The sequence below is a fragment of the Limanda limanda genome, chromosome 7 (assembly GCF_963576545.1).
Source record: "Limanda limanda chromosome 7, fLimLim1.1, whole genome shotgun sequence".
In the NCBI taxonomy this organism is placed as follows: Eukaryota; Metazoa; Chordata; class Actinopteri; order Pleuronectiformes; family Pleuronectidae; genus Limanda; species Limanda limanda.
Genome location: NC_083642.1, coordinates 2,214,748 through 2,227,732, shown reverse-complemented (window position 1 = coordinate 2,227,732; position 12,985 = coordinate 2,214,748). Strand labels below are relative to the sequence as shown.

General features: G+C 37.3%; 1 protein-coding gene across 1 annotated transcript; it reads left to right on the top strand.

The window, feature by feature from the left end:
* The first annotated feature begins 699 nt into the window (after positions 1–699).
* On the top strand, positions 700–5,802 carry pfdn4 (prefoldin subunit 4). The gene is made up of 4 exons (XM_061074746.1): positions 700–748; positions 2,054–2,161; positions 2,679–2,819; positions 5,286–5,802. The coding sequence occupies exons 1-4, from the start codon at positions 722–724 to the stop codon at positions 5,415–5,417; spliced, it is 408 nt and encodes a 135-aa protein (XP_060930729.1). The 5' UTR covers positions 700–721; the 3' UTR covers positions 5,418–5,802.
* The last annotated feature ends 7,183 nt before the right edge of the window (positions 5,803–12,985 follow it).

The window sequence follows — 12,985 nt, the reverse complement described above, 5'->3', positions numbered from 1 at the left end:
ATTTATTATCTTTAACTCTGTGAGTGTATAGCTTTGAGATAAGATAGATAGATAGATAGATAGATAGAGTACTTTATTCATCCCCGAAGGGAAATTAAGTTGTCATAGCAGCCGGTACATTTGAATACAATAAAATACAATACAATAGAATAAAATAAAAAATATTGAGGTAGAAAGAATAAAAAAACAGAAGCACAAGATAAAATAAAATAGGTAGATAAGGTGCAGTGGCAAGATGATGGTAATAGTACTGATGATATGATGGTAATGATATTGTTAGACAGTATACATGAATAGTACAGTATATATAGTATATAATATAACATAATATATATTTATATATATGATAATAATTATACCAATATAAAATCAGTATATAGTAGTAATGGCAGCAACAGTATATATAATAATAATAATAGTAATAGTGATATAATAATAGTAATTATAACATGTACACATGTATAAGTATGTGTATATAGACTTATGTATACAAGAATAATAAGGATCCATTTTCATGCTAAATTAAATCAAACTTATTTAAGTTTTAGCTGTGTGGTCAAACTATAACAGGAATTTAATATTTAACTGTCAAAAAGGACAAAACTAAACATTTGATTGTTGTTCTTGCACTGTGACGCCACATCTTGTGTTCCGCTAGATGGCGGTATAGCTGCTATCTCGCGTCATCTCCTACGTCATTTGTGCAGACGAGGAAGCAGCGATGGCAGCCGTAGTGAAGGGAACTGTTGTAAGTTTTAAATCTTTATATCTAAATATTCATACTCTCGTCTTGTGATCCTTGTTTTTTATTGTATTTTAACTCTCAATTCTTTAATGTGGAGAAACACAAACCGTTTCCGGTGTCAGAGACGTCTTTAAAACCCCAGTCACACCCTCGTGTAGCTACCGTTAGCTGTTAGCATGTTAGCTTCCGAGCTAATGCTGCAGCTGCTGTATTAGGTCGACTGTTAGCTTTAGAGGCTAACTGGTGGCTTAGCATGCTATTAATGTCAATCATAACAATACTAATAATAATATTGTTGGTGTCACGACGCTAAACGGTGACATGACAGCGCCAGGACACCACCGCTAGCTAGCTAGCATGCTAGCTGTTAGCTGCAGTGACCGTTCATTCTCACAGGTTTGTGTTGTTTAGCTCGATAACACCAGCTTGTAGCTTCAGACTGAACTCGATAGAACGATGGAGGCAAAGTGTTGAACACAAATATTAATGCAGATTTAAAATATGAATGACTGAAGATGTATGAAGTTGTGCATTAGACAAACTGAGCCTGTGAAATATGATGGAGCAGCAGATGTAAGTGTGTTTAATCAAAGAGTGAAATCAGTGCCCATCATCTTCACTATATTTACTTGTATAATTAAGTACAAACCTGAAGTACTTGTACATGTGTATTTAAATGCAGTGAGTCTTTATTGTTCTTCTCAACTCCTTTAAGGATATATCTTCTTTTCCACTGCTACCTAGTTTATTTATATTTCATATTTCATACTAAAGTTTTAAGATCTGATGAAGATATATCAACTGAAGCTCAAATAATATAAATACTTGATGGTTTCTCCCTTAATAACTAAACACAAGTGTTTCTGTATTGGATTCCCTCATATTTAATGGTGTTTCTATCATCATTGTTTGCTTTAATTTTGGCATGTGAGAGACATATAAAATATTAAAGGGTAATAAGAAGTAATGAAGGTGTCTTTCTATGTTTTAATTTTATTCATCAAGTCCCATGAAGAGAGTAATACACAACAATATATTATTATCCATGTCTTTGTGCTTATTGACTGAAATGTTCTTTTGCATTTTGTGTAAACACTTGTTATTTCTCTCATTGCAACTGCTGATATATCATTTTAATGCACAAGATATCCTCTTTTTCTCCACATGTATTTTTTTGCCCATGGCACTTAGATAATAAATACTGTACATTTAGTTGGAGTATTATTTTTGCTGTGAGGCATTTGTACTTTTATTTATCGAACGGTCTGAGGACTTCTTCCACCGCTGCTCATTTTCTCTTGTTCGCAGGCGGTCGAAGACGTTAACGTCACTTTTGAAGATCAGCAGAAGATCAATAAATTTGCCCGGAACTCGAGTCGGATGTCCGAGTTCAAAAGTGAAATAGAGGCAAAGAAAGTAAGTAATGTGTTTGTTGAGGAAACAGTCGAGTCACAGAGTCGGGCTCCACTGTGTAGATTCCAAATCCACATTTTAATTTAGACCTCATATTATTCTGTTTATTCTAACTTGGTATTAATACTTGTATTCAGTTGCCAGTTCATCAGAAGGCCTTGCTAGGAATAACTTAAGGTTTATAATGTGTTTAATGACACTATTTAAGAATCAGTGATTCATCTGTGTGGATAATTTCTCCATGTGTATTCACTGTTCTGTCAAACTTTATTTACTTTCTTCTAATCTGTAGTTTACCTTCACTGAAAAGGATTATAATTAGTCATCAATGCAAATTGCAGCTTGTGAAGTGACTGTGGAGCTGAATCAACACTTACTGACTCCTCTGGAACTCAGTTTGCTCAGATGAGTCACGGTTGAGTCTGTGTGAAGAGCTCTGCAGCTGCCGAGTGACTCAAACTGGTGTGTGAGCAGCCGTCACTGAGACGCTCTGTAACCACCTGCCCGTGTCTCCGTGCAGAAATCGCTGCAGAACCTGCAGGACGCCAGCGACGACCTCATGATGCTAGACGACGACTGTCAGCTGATCCCGTATCAAATCGGTAACGTGTTCATCAGCCACACCCAGGAGGAAACGCAGGAGATGCTGGAGACGGCCAAGGTGGGGGGGTGCACCGCTCATTCATGCTCTTTAGAGTAGCAATCATATGTCAAACAGCCCCATTAAACCAGAGTCTTCAAGTGAACTCCAGAACATGATTAAGATTAATTGATTAAAAGAAATTACAAAAGAACGGGAAATGCAGCAAAATAGCTCACACACATGTTAGTATTAAAAATCTTTTTTCATTTCTTTCAAGCAAAATTAAATTGGGAGGCATTTAAGTATGAATGAATCAAAGGGTTCATAGTCGCAAATATTTTCTAAGGTTTTTTATTATTAAAACTGATTTTGCACAGATTTCTGCTCCTGTAAGATAACTGGAGAAAAATATTGTTTTTGAAAATTACTTTTCACCTTTTTAGTGTTTTTAATCAGTGAATTACATTAATAATAACTGATATGAAGTTGTCTTAATGTGAAGCCTTAAATATTTTAAATAAATATTCATGAAATTTTCCTTCAACTGAATGTTTTGAAATATATCAGCTGCTTTTAAGTTTGAAGTATTGGTTCCATTATACGTCACCTTTCAGATAAGTCTCAGTTTTGTGTTTTATTCCAAAAAACGTTTTTCCTGTCACAGTGGCCTCAAGAAATTCTGATCTGTTAGTTATAAGGAAATGTTCAATCTATACACAAAACTCACCGAACTCTTTCACTGAGCGCACGGTTTCACAACTTCCTTTTCTTTGTTCATTTCTTTGCTGTTTACGATGTAGAACACAAACACTTCCACACCAACGAGAATTGTTGTGAAAAATGCACGTCCTTCTCTTCCTTATGTACAGTACCAAGAACTGTAATTGGATTTCTGTCCATCAAGGACACACAACACTTAACAACAACAAAAACCCTTTTATGAGAAGCGCAAGAAAGGCACCGCGTTTTTTTTGCAGATATTTTGGGGGATGGGGATGTTGTCCCTCCAGCGAGTTCTGGTTCTGTCCCCAAGCAACCAACGTTAAAAAATGAGGCATCTTGACTAGGGCTGCAACTAACGACTATTCTGATAGTCGATTAGTCACCGATTATTGAAACGATTAATCGACTAATCGGATTATGAATGACACAAATTCTCAATTGCTTTTATTTAGCAAGCAGCTTTTAAATTTAGCTTGAGGCTGTTCAAGGCATGTGATGACTGAAAATAAAGACAATAAAGATTGATACTTCATTAAAAAAAATGTCTTTTAATAAACTTTGCTGCATATAAGCGTACTGTTGACACAAAAGCAAAGAAATCAAGTTTTTGTCCATTTAAAAGGACAGGCAAAGTGCTAATAAAAAATATTAATTTAAATTTAAGTTTCCCTTTTTACTGTGAACCAAGAACAGGCCAAGTGCTGGTACTAAAAATAAATTAAAATTCAAGTATCCATTTTTCGTGTTAACAAAAAAGGACAGGGAAAATAACATTAATAAAAACATCAACAAACGAAACTACAGTCTTCTTCTGACTAAATCATTTTGATTAAAACAAGACGTTTGTCAGGCAATAGGATAATATTTTGCTTTTAAACTCGTTAATAAAAAGTTTAAACCATATTTTTGTAATGGATGCTAGAATCCTGCGCGCAGGTATATACGTGTATATATAACATCTGACAGAGGCGAGTCCGCATCGTCTCCGTTACGATGTCACACGTGACTCCTCCTCCTCAAATGCGCGTGTCCTGCTTCCATGGAGAGCAGGTCCGCTGTACAGATACTGCAGGTAGTTTTTATCGGGCTGTTACGGGTGAAGTAACCGAACTTTTTACTTCCTGGTGCGCGACTGCGGACGCCGACATTGGTCCATGTTTTGTCGCTATTGCACATGCGCGACTTTCAGAGATAGGAAGGGAGCGAGATGGCTCACTCCTCAGCTACTTCCATCAGCACCTTCGGTAAAACGCAGTTGAGTCCCGCTGCGCGGCACGAGAAACACGCGCTATGACGTCACCAACGAATCATCGACTAGTAAATTCGTCGGCGACTATTTTGGTCATCGATTTTTGTCGACGACATCGACTAATCGTTGCACCCCTAATCTTGATTTGATGGCGGAACCTGTCTCGTTTCTACGTGAATCGCCTTCTCGGATTTCTAAACTCTTAACCCCGGTCTCTATAGCTGAGTCCAGACACCGGACAGAGAAAACCAATTGCTTATAGATTTTTCCCAAAGATGTTTTTACTAAATGTTTAGTTGTTCAAGTGTCCAGGTCTCTGCAAAGTTTGGTTATTTGATGTTTTATAAAGTGGTTGGAACATCATGATTGACTATCAGCAGAACCTAGTCACCACAGCTCCACACCACCACCAGACACCCCGCTCCAAATAACCTCACACGTGCCAGATGGCAGCATCATTTTTGTACAATGGCAGGAAGTGTCGGCTTTTTATTGACTGATAAGCCGGTTGTTGCTTCTGTGGGGGGGGATCTCAGTGTCTGTTCTCTAACTGTGTCTCCATCTACAAACAGAAAGCACTGGAGCAGGAGGTCGGAGGCCTCGAGGAGAAAGTGTCGGGGATACAGCAGGTGTTGGGGGATCTGAAGATCCAGCTCTACGCCAAGTTCGGCAACAACATTAACCTGGAGGCGGACGAAAGCTGAGCCGTGAAATGGACTTTGACAGTTTCGCCGACACAGACTTTTTCCTGCAACTCTCGTATCACATCTGCTGGACGTTTTTCAAACCGAGCAGCGACATGAACAGCTTAGGTTTGTAGCTTCTGTTTACGCAGGTGATATACACAAAGTCACAAAGGTAAAAATAAATAAATACACTTCATTTCTCCTGTATTTAATCGGCCTCTTATTTAATGTTCATGTTTTTTTTTTACTTGTTATAGAGGCTAAAGTAAAAAAGAGGAACAAAACGTCTGTTTCAGCTTCTGTTCAACATTCTGCACAACGACCCATTTCATTTACGAGCCTGCTGCATATTTGATTCCCTGAAAGGTTTGAATTAACTTAATAAAAGTTCAGTTTGACAACAGGGCTCCGTGCTTGGTGAGTTTGTGATTTTCAAATGAAAAAACTTTAAAAGTGTCCAGCCTTATGTCGAATATTGTGGCGACTTCAAATCAAGTCGGTATTGATTATATAAGTTCACTCTGTCACTGAAGAATACAGTGAGACCCCCCCCCCCGGCCCACTCTGATTCCTTTTGAAATGAATAATAAATATCTGAGCTGCAGTCACACGCTGAGATGAATCAACATATCTTAAATAAGTCATCTCGTCTTAATCTGTGACCACAATGTTTTATAAAATAAGATTTAGCAAACCAAGGCGTGAAAACACTGAAGTCCTCCAAACCGTCTGGATTTAAGAGACAGAAGTGAAGCTTTTATTATTTGAAAAGAGAAAATGAATCTCGAACTACACAGATTTCCAAAACTGGTCGTGATGGAACAGTGTTTGAGGGACTTTCAGGTTATTAGAAGTTTCAATGAAACCCAGACTGAAAGTTTCAAATGAGCCTTGTTGTATTTCACGAAATTCAAAATGAATATTTGATTTGGAAATGACTCAGGATGAAACAAGACCAGACATAGTATTACACTCATAAAACTTAATTTTGCTGTTTAATACTAATTCAAATACCACAAACATTTGTGTTATTTAACTAAACCGATCAAAAGGGTGTTTCCTGATTGTTTTCCTCGAATTTCCTTTTATTGACTTATTAATCATTGAGCTGATAAACGCCGTCACATGAATCAGATAAACTGATGAGCAGGAGTCGGATCAAAGTCACTTTTAATGGTTAACCTGAAACTGAGGAAGGAAAACGACTTCCTGAGCTCAAATCAGAAACAACCGGATCAAGACTTGTGAAATGTTTACACTTTACAGCTGTGCCAGTTCATCGATAAATCAAATTATAGATCTGAGTTTGATTTTTAAAGAAAATATCAAAACTTGTTAAAAACAAACTTGAAAATGTTTTTGGCTGCTAGATAAATAAAAACCCATTTTACTAACCAACAATTAAAATCAGTCAAGAAAATATTCAGCAAATGAATCATTGATGAATAGAAGGTTTAGTTTCAGCCCCGTAGAACAAATGATAAATAAAAAGTCTTTGCTTGTAGCAATACAAAATACACAATACACTTTTAATGAGCTTAGGAATTTTTTTTATTAGATTCCAGAATTTGATAAATCAGAAACAACTGATTCCCGGTAGGTTTCTGCACACATAGTTACAGGCTTGACTCTCATTCTCCAACCGTGAATATTTAACAACGTCTTCAAATCGATCCACTGTTTCTATGTTTAACGTTATAGTTACAATATAATATAGTGCAAAGTATAACACAATTTTTATCTTGACACTGAATCAGAGACTCATTGGGCTTTTAAATTTAAAGAGTCCGATATTCTAGTGAAACAAGAACATTCACACTAAATTAGCTTTTTTAACCAGAGATGTAAACAAACAGAGGAAACAGAAAATTAGTGACAGGTCTGTTATGTACGACCCAAATACATAAATACAAGGTACACACAATGGATGGAGCTGTAGTTAGACAACACACACACACACAAACTCACTCACACACAAGTGAACTGTTTGATGTGAGAAGAAAATTTGTTGACTTAATGAGTAAAAGGAGCATAAAATTCAAACCAATGACTCGTCTAAAGTGAATGGGAACACAACAGTCTTAAATGGAAATCTTTAAAGTAATATAGTTTGATTTATTGTGCAAGTTGTAAGTGTTCTCCCCTCAAATCAAACTGTTCCTGTGTCAGAGAGATGTTGATTTAATTCTATAGATGTTGGATTGAATTTTGCTTTAATGAATTTCACATGCAGTGTTTACTGTGAATGAATTAAACAAGAAATAATAAACATATCAAATTATAAATACCTCTTGGTGTAGTTCTGTCTAATAGAAAACATAACCATAGAATTGGTGATGGTGGTGATGGGGGTGGGGGTGGTGGTGATGGTGGGGGTGGGGGTGGTGATGGTTTTGGGGCAATTCACACCAGATTTTACCAGGCCCGACTGGAACATGGTAGACAGGAAGTAGACCTTACCGAAATGGTGAAGCAAACGGAACTGATGGTGGTGGCGTCTGCCTGGGTGTTGCTCAGGCTGCCACTCGACATCCAGCCGTAACTGAATAGACACAGAAACGTTATTATTATTCCAAGACATTTTCTGACACGATTTAGAGACGTGTGTCGATGCAGGGTGTCTCCAGGTTACCATGTCTAAACACATTACATCATATGAAAAACTGAGGTTCTGTACATGTCTAACAGCTTAAATTGTACATTTGATTTAACAAAGCTTGAGATAAATTAAAATTGTTGTTCACAATCATTAATCATTTTTGTACAAGGACTTACTGGCAGGTCTCGATCCCAAATTGGAATGCAACCTCCACTTCCCCAGGGGAAGCCAAGGTGGCATGAAGCTGCTGGTACGCCTTAAAGGCATCCAGGATGCTGAGACTGTATCGTTCTTGTCCCTGGGTGTGTATCACACCGGCATGCCAGCAGCTGCTCGTTTCAACTGCAGGGAAGGAAAAGGAGAAATAATACACTTTATATTATAAATATAATCAGTTTTTATTTACTATACTGGCAAAAGTCACTAATAACCTTCTAATAGCTTCAGATCAGGGATTTGTGTCTGTCCTCGTTAGGGTTGCAAAAATTCCGGGAATATTCAAAGTTGGAAACTTTCCATGGGAATCAACGGGGATATACGGGAATAAACTGGAAATGTTGTTGGTAATTTATACTAACTGTATTTACCTTGTCATATACAGACATAAATATAAACATTTTGTTGTGTCATAGGCTGATTTGAGCCCTGAGGAAACTTTGGGCACTTGACTATATGCTTCTGCATCGTTGTGTCATTCTTAACATAGGTCTTTGCACAGTATTTGCAAATGTACACAGCCTTTCCTTCTACATTGGATGGGGTGAAATGTCTCCACACATGAGAGAGTGCACGTGGCATTGTTCTGTAGAATAAGATGAGAAAAAAGTTTGTAAAAAAACACTAATGCAATGCCAGAGATATAAATAGTTAGCCAAACAATTGGAATCGTCTGTAAACATATTTTACAATTGATGGATAAATGAATGGAAATAGGCTAGATGAACAGATGAACAATCCTCAATCAGCATGCTAATATATTTTCCCAGTAATATCATCGAAACTTACCTTTGAAACCATAACTTTTACACTTTTACTTAAGTAAAAAGCTTGAGTTGATACTTCAACTTCTACCAAAGTATATGGTAGAAGGAAGTAGAAGGAAATATTGGCCTATTTCTAGGGATCCAAACAGAGGATTGGAATTAATGGATCAAATTTATGACCTGATCTTCAAGCAGACTTCGTGCCACTTTACTTCATGCTGATTCATTGGTCTTCACTGTTTTTACAGAGGTTTCACATACAGTTAAGATATTTGGACCCCAGCCTATGTGAAAATAACACTTACACACATCCATAAAACTGTATAAATGATGAATATGTGGACATATACATATATACAGTAAGTATGATCACATTTGTCTTATTTAGTTTTCTTGGCACCAGTTTCAACACACGTTTTATCTTTCTCCCTTTTAAAAATCACAAATGATAAGACATCTCTGCTGTAAAAACGTATCAACCATCGACTGACCCTGAACATCGTTCACACGTCATTAAGGAAGCACACTCACCTTAATGATGTGTGTACTTCCAAACTTATTTTGCAACTTTATTGTAAAAAAAAAACTTTCGATACATACAAGATGTACATAAATTGTCTCAAGAAACTCAACACAAGTCTCCAAATGGAAAAGAAAACAGGCAAAATTATTAGATACAAATCAAAACCGTGAGAAGTCATGAAATGTTTGCACTGCTTTCAAAAAGTGTGCAAGTGAAGGCATCTGTTTTTACAATGTTGAAGTACGAAGCCTCCTGTCGGTCAATCAGAGGGAACGCACAGGAATATGTTTTGCTGTATCTCCTGTTTTTCAATGATTCAAGTTCTTTTTATAGAGTTAGATAGATAGAGTTAGATAGAGTTAGATCCAATGAATGAAGCTTATCATATTTTCAGTCCTGAACCAAAGACATTGAGATAAATCCTCGGTTTTTTAACATAAAACTAAGTTTAACTGAGCCTGTGCCATCATCAACATCAACTGAGCCCAAATGATGGCCCGGCTCAGTAAAGGTGAGTGAGATAACACAAAGGTAGAGCAGCTGCACAACCCCGTGTCTGTCATGTGCGGACAGTGAGCAGATGTAACAGTTTGGTTACATTCCACACTAGTTATGGTGTCTTCAGCGATTCAACAGCACTGAGCTGATTCATTTATTTACACAATGAAATCAGGAGGAAAAGTCAGATATGGCACTGCTGTGTGTAGCACTGGGTCGTCGGTTTATGGTGAAGGTCAAACCTGAAAGTGGGATTTGCCGCTTGATGAACCATCAGCAACATGTTTGTGCATCACATTAGCTGCCTAACTCGGCACTTCAGTAAATTCTTGGGACTATTCCAGGTGTGGTGAAATACAAGCATTGTACAGAAACTAATCTGCTTCTCATTCCCGCGTAACCACCTTCAACCACAGGCTCATTAACACTGATTCTCTTTAACAAACGTTTAACAGACTGGAATATAAGAAGGCGCCTCCTATTCCGCAACTCAAATGTCTGTGAAGCAGAAGTCTTGACGTGTTGTCCGGCTCCTCGGGTCCCAGGCGTCGAAGTCTCCTCAATGGTTCAGGGATGACGAAAAGATAAGGTCAGAGGTGTCAGAGTCTGTTTGTGAGACAGACAGATATACAGATTTAGAAGCGTAGGGACACAGATGTGGCGCAGGAGAGGTCAGAGGGTGAAGAGGAAAAACTAAAAAAACAAACAGCTCCGGCATAATGTGAACCTGATGCAGCAGATTAAAGCTCTTTTCTAATTTTCATGTGTTCAAATGACGATTCTCCGTCAAAACACTATGATGACATCGGGTTTACTGTTACAAGTAGAAAAGTTTTAAGTGAATTAATATTTTTCTTTTTTGGAGTAAATTTAAGGCTACCCATTTTATTTTGCTATATATTTTACTCTAAATTATAAAAATTTTAACACATGTATCTATAAAAAATAGATTGGAAGGATTTTTCATCTAAAATCAACAGAAAGCATTTGTGTGATATAATGACTTCTTAAATGATTAACCCTAAAAAATAAATATTTTTGCAGGTTTAGATTGAATAACTTTTTTCCACACACATAACACAACCACCAGGACAATTAAAAACTAAATTACACAATTACAGAATAACCATTTTTCCAGTTCATTGTCTGTATGTTCCGGCCGGTTTAGTGGCTCCCGCAAATATCCACAGGCGCACAGACCTCATTAAATTATGCCCCGGCTGCAGCTTATGAAATATCTGGAATTAAAAAAGAGAGAAGGAAAGAGACTTGAAGTTCTAGCAAAACCACCTCAGGAGGATCAAGATCTCAATTAACAATTCCTCCTGGTGGGTTTGTGTGATTAAATGGAACTCCTCCCTCACAGGCTCGTCTTCATGCACAGCTTGTTAAACCCTGGCTCAGAGGAACCCGTGGAAACAACTGCTCTTATTTCCCTCACGTCCTTATTTACTCTGTCATCAGCTGTTTATTTCTCTGGGTCCCCTCCCTCCGCTGCTGCCTGACCACACAGATGTTTATTACCCACGGTGCTGTTGGAGGTTCAGAGCAGAGTCTTCATCACCTCCTCTTCAAATACGTTGCTGTAGTCGACCAGTATCTGCTGATCAGAGTATTTTATAAGAGATAAATATGTTCACTGGCCACTGAAATAAATAATAAAGATGATGACCTTTCAAAAACAGCCTCAACAAAGTGCTTTATAATTTATCTATTAAGGACAGAAAATGATATAATACATAATTTAAAGTGGAAACTTTAAAGCAAATTCTATGAATTTATAAGAAATGGTTCAAAGCAATTAAAACAAGTAAAAGTAGGTTTTAGGGCAACTTTTCAAGTACTCAGATAAAGTTTTTACCTACTGTGTGGTTACTTTCTATATTTGTATTACAACATTTTGTTTATTACAGGGAACACAAACTAATTTGTTTTAAAAAAACTAAGTATATTTGTGATTTTAAAGTATAAACAGTAGAGATAATGGATGTTTGTGATTCTCTGAGCTCAATGCAGAATTTAAAGTGGAAACTTTAAAGCAAATTCTATGAATTTATAAGAAATAGTTCAAAGCAATTAAAACAAGTAAAAGTAGGTTTTAGGGCAAAGTTTCAAGTCCTCAAATAAAGTTTTTACCTACTGTTTGGTTACTTTCTATATTTGTATTACAACATTTTGTTTATTAGAGGGAACACAAACTAATTTGTGTTAAAAAACTAAGTATATTTGTGACATTTAAGTATAAACAGTAGAGATGATGGATGTTTTTGATTCTCTGAGCTCAATGCAGAAGCAGCACAAACAGACCAGAGGGTGTCTCTGTCTCCCCAGTAATTTTGCAGTCCCGTCCAATAGCTTTCCATGGTACCAGCACAAGCTCTGAGGTTATAGACGAGGCTGCACATTGTCAATCCTGAACAAATACGTCAAAGATCACATCACGGGTCCTGAAGAGGAATTTAGTGAATGAGATCTAGAGAAAATCTGTGAGAAGCTGTTTAAATAAAGTTGAGTCAGCGATCGAATGATTTTAGTTTGCATCGTGTTTCCTGGTTCCTGGTTGTCCCCGTGTGTGTTTCTCCTGAATGTCAAGAGTGTCGACGCAGATGGTTTGAAAGTCTTCAGCAGCTTCAGCCGCTCTTCATCACTTCCTGTCGCTCGGTGTCTGAAACCCCAACGCTCCTCAGGGATGTTGTGCAAGATGGTAAAAGGAGAACGAGCAGGTTGCAGTTACAGCTAAGATTTCACTTTCAGGTATTACTTCTAATTATTCAGGACGTGGTGAAAAGGCCACAGAGAAGTTTGAGAGACATTAAAGACAAGTTAATTTATTGGTAATGAATTCCTCTCCATCACTTCCTGTGCACAGCCACTCTGAACTGGTTCATGTGCGGAGGCAGAGCTCTTTACTGGGATATATCCTGTCACTCATTTCATAAATGTCTGTCAAGCTGATCAGCCGAGGCAATAAAAGCTCAATTCC

What these genes read in the sequence shown, in the direction of transcription:
- pfdn4 (XM_061074746.1), top strand. Translation starts at nt 722, where the DNA reads ATGGCAGCCGTAGTGAAGGGAACTGTT. An exon ending in GTGAAATAGAGGCAAAGAAA is followed by an intron (nt 2,162 to 2,678) that starts GTAAGTAATGTG and finishes GTCTCCGTGCAG; the next exon opens with AAATCGCTGCAGAACCTGCA. An exon ending in AGATGCTGGAGACGGCCAAG is followed by an intron (nt 2,820 to 5,285) that starts GTGGGGGGGTGC and finishes ATCTACAAACAG; the next exon opens with AAAGCACTGGAGCAGGAGGT.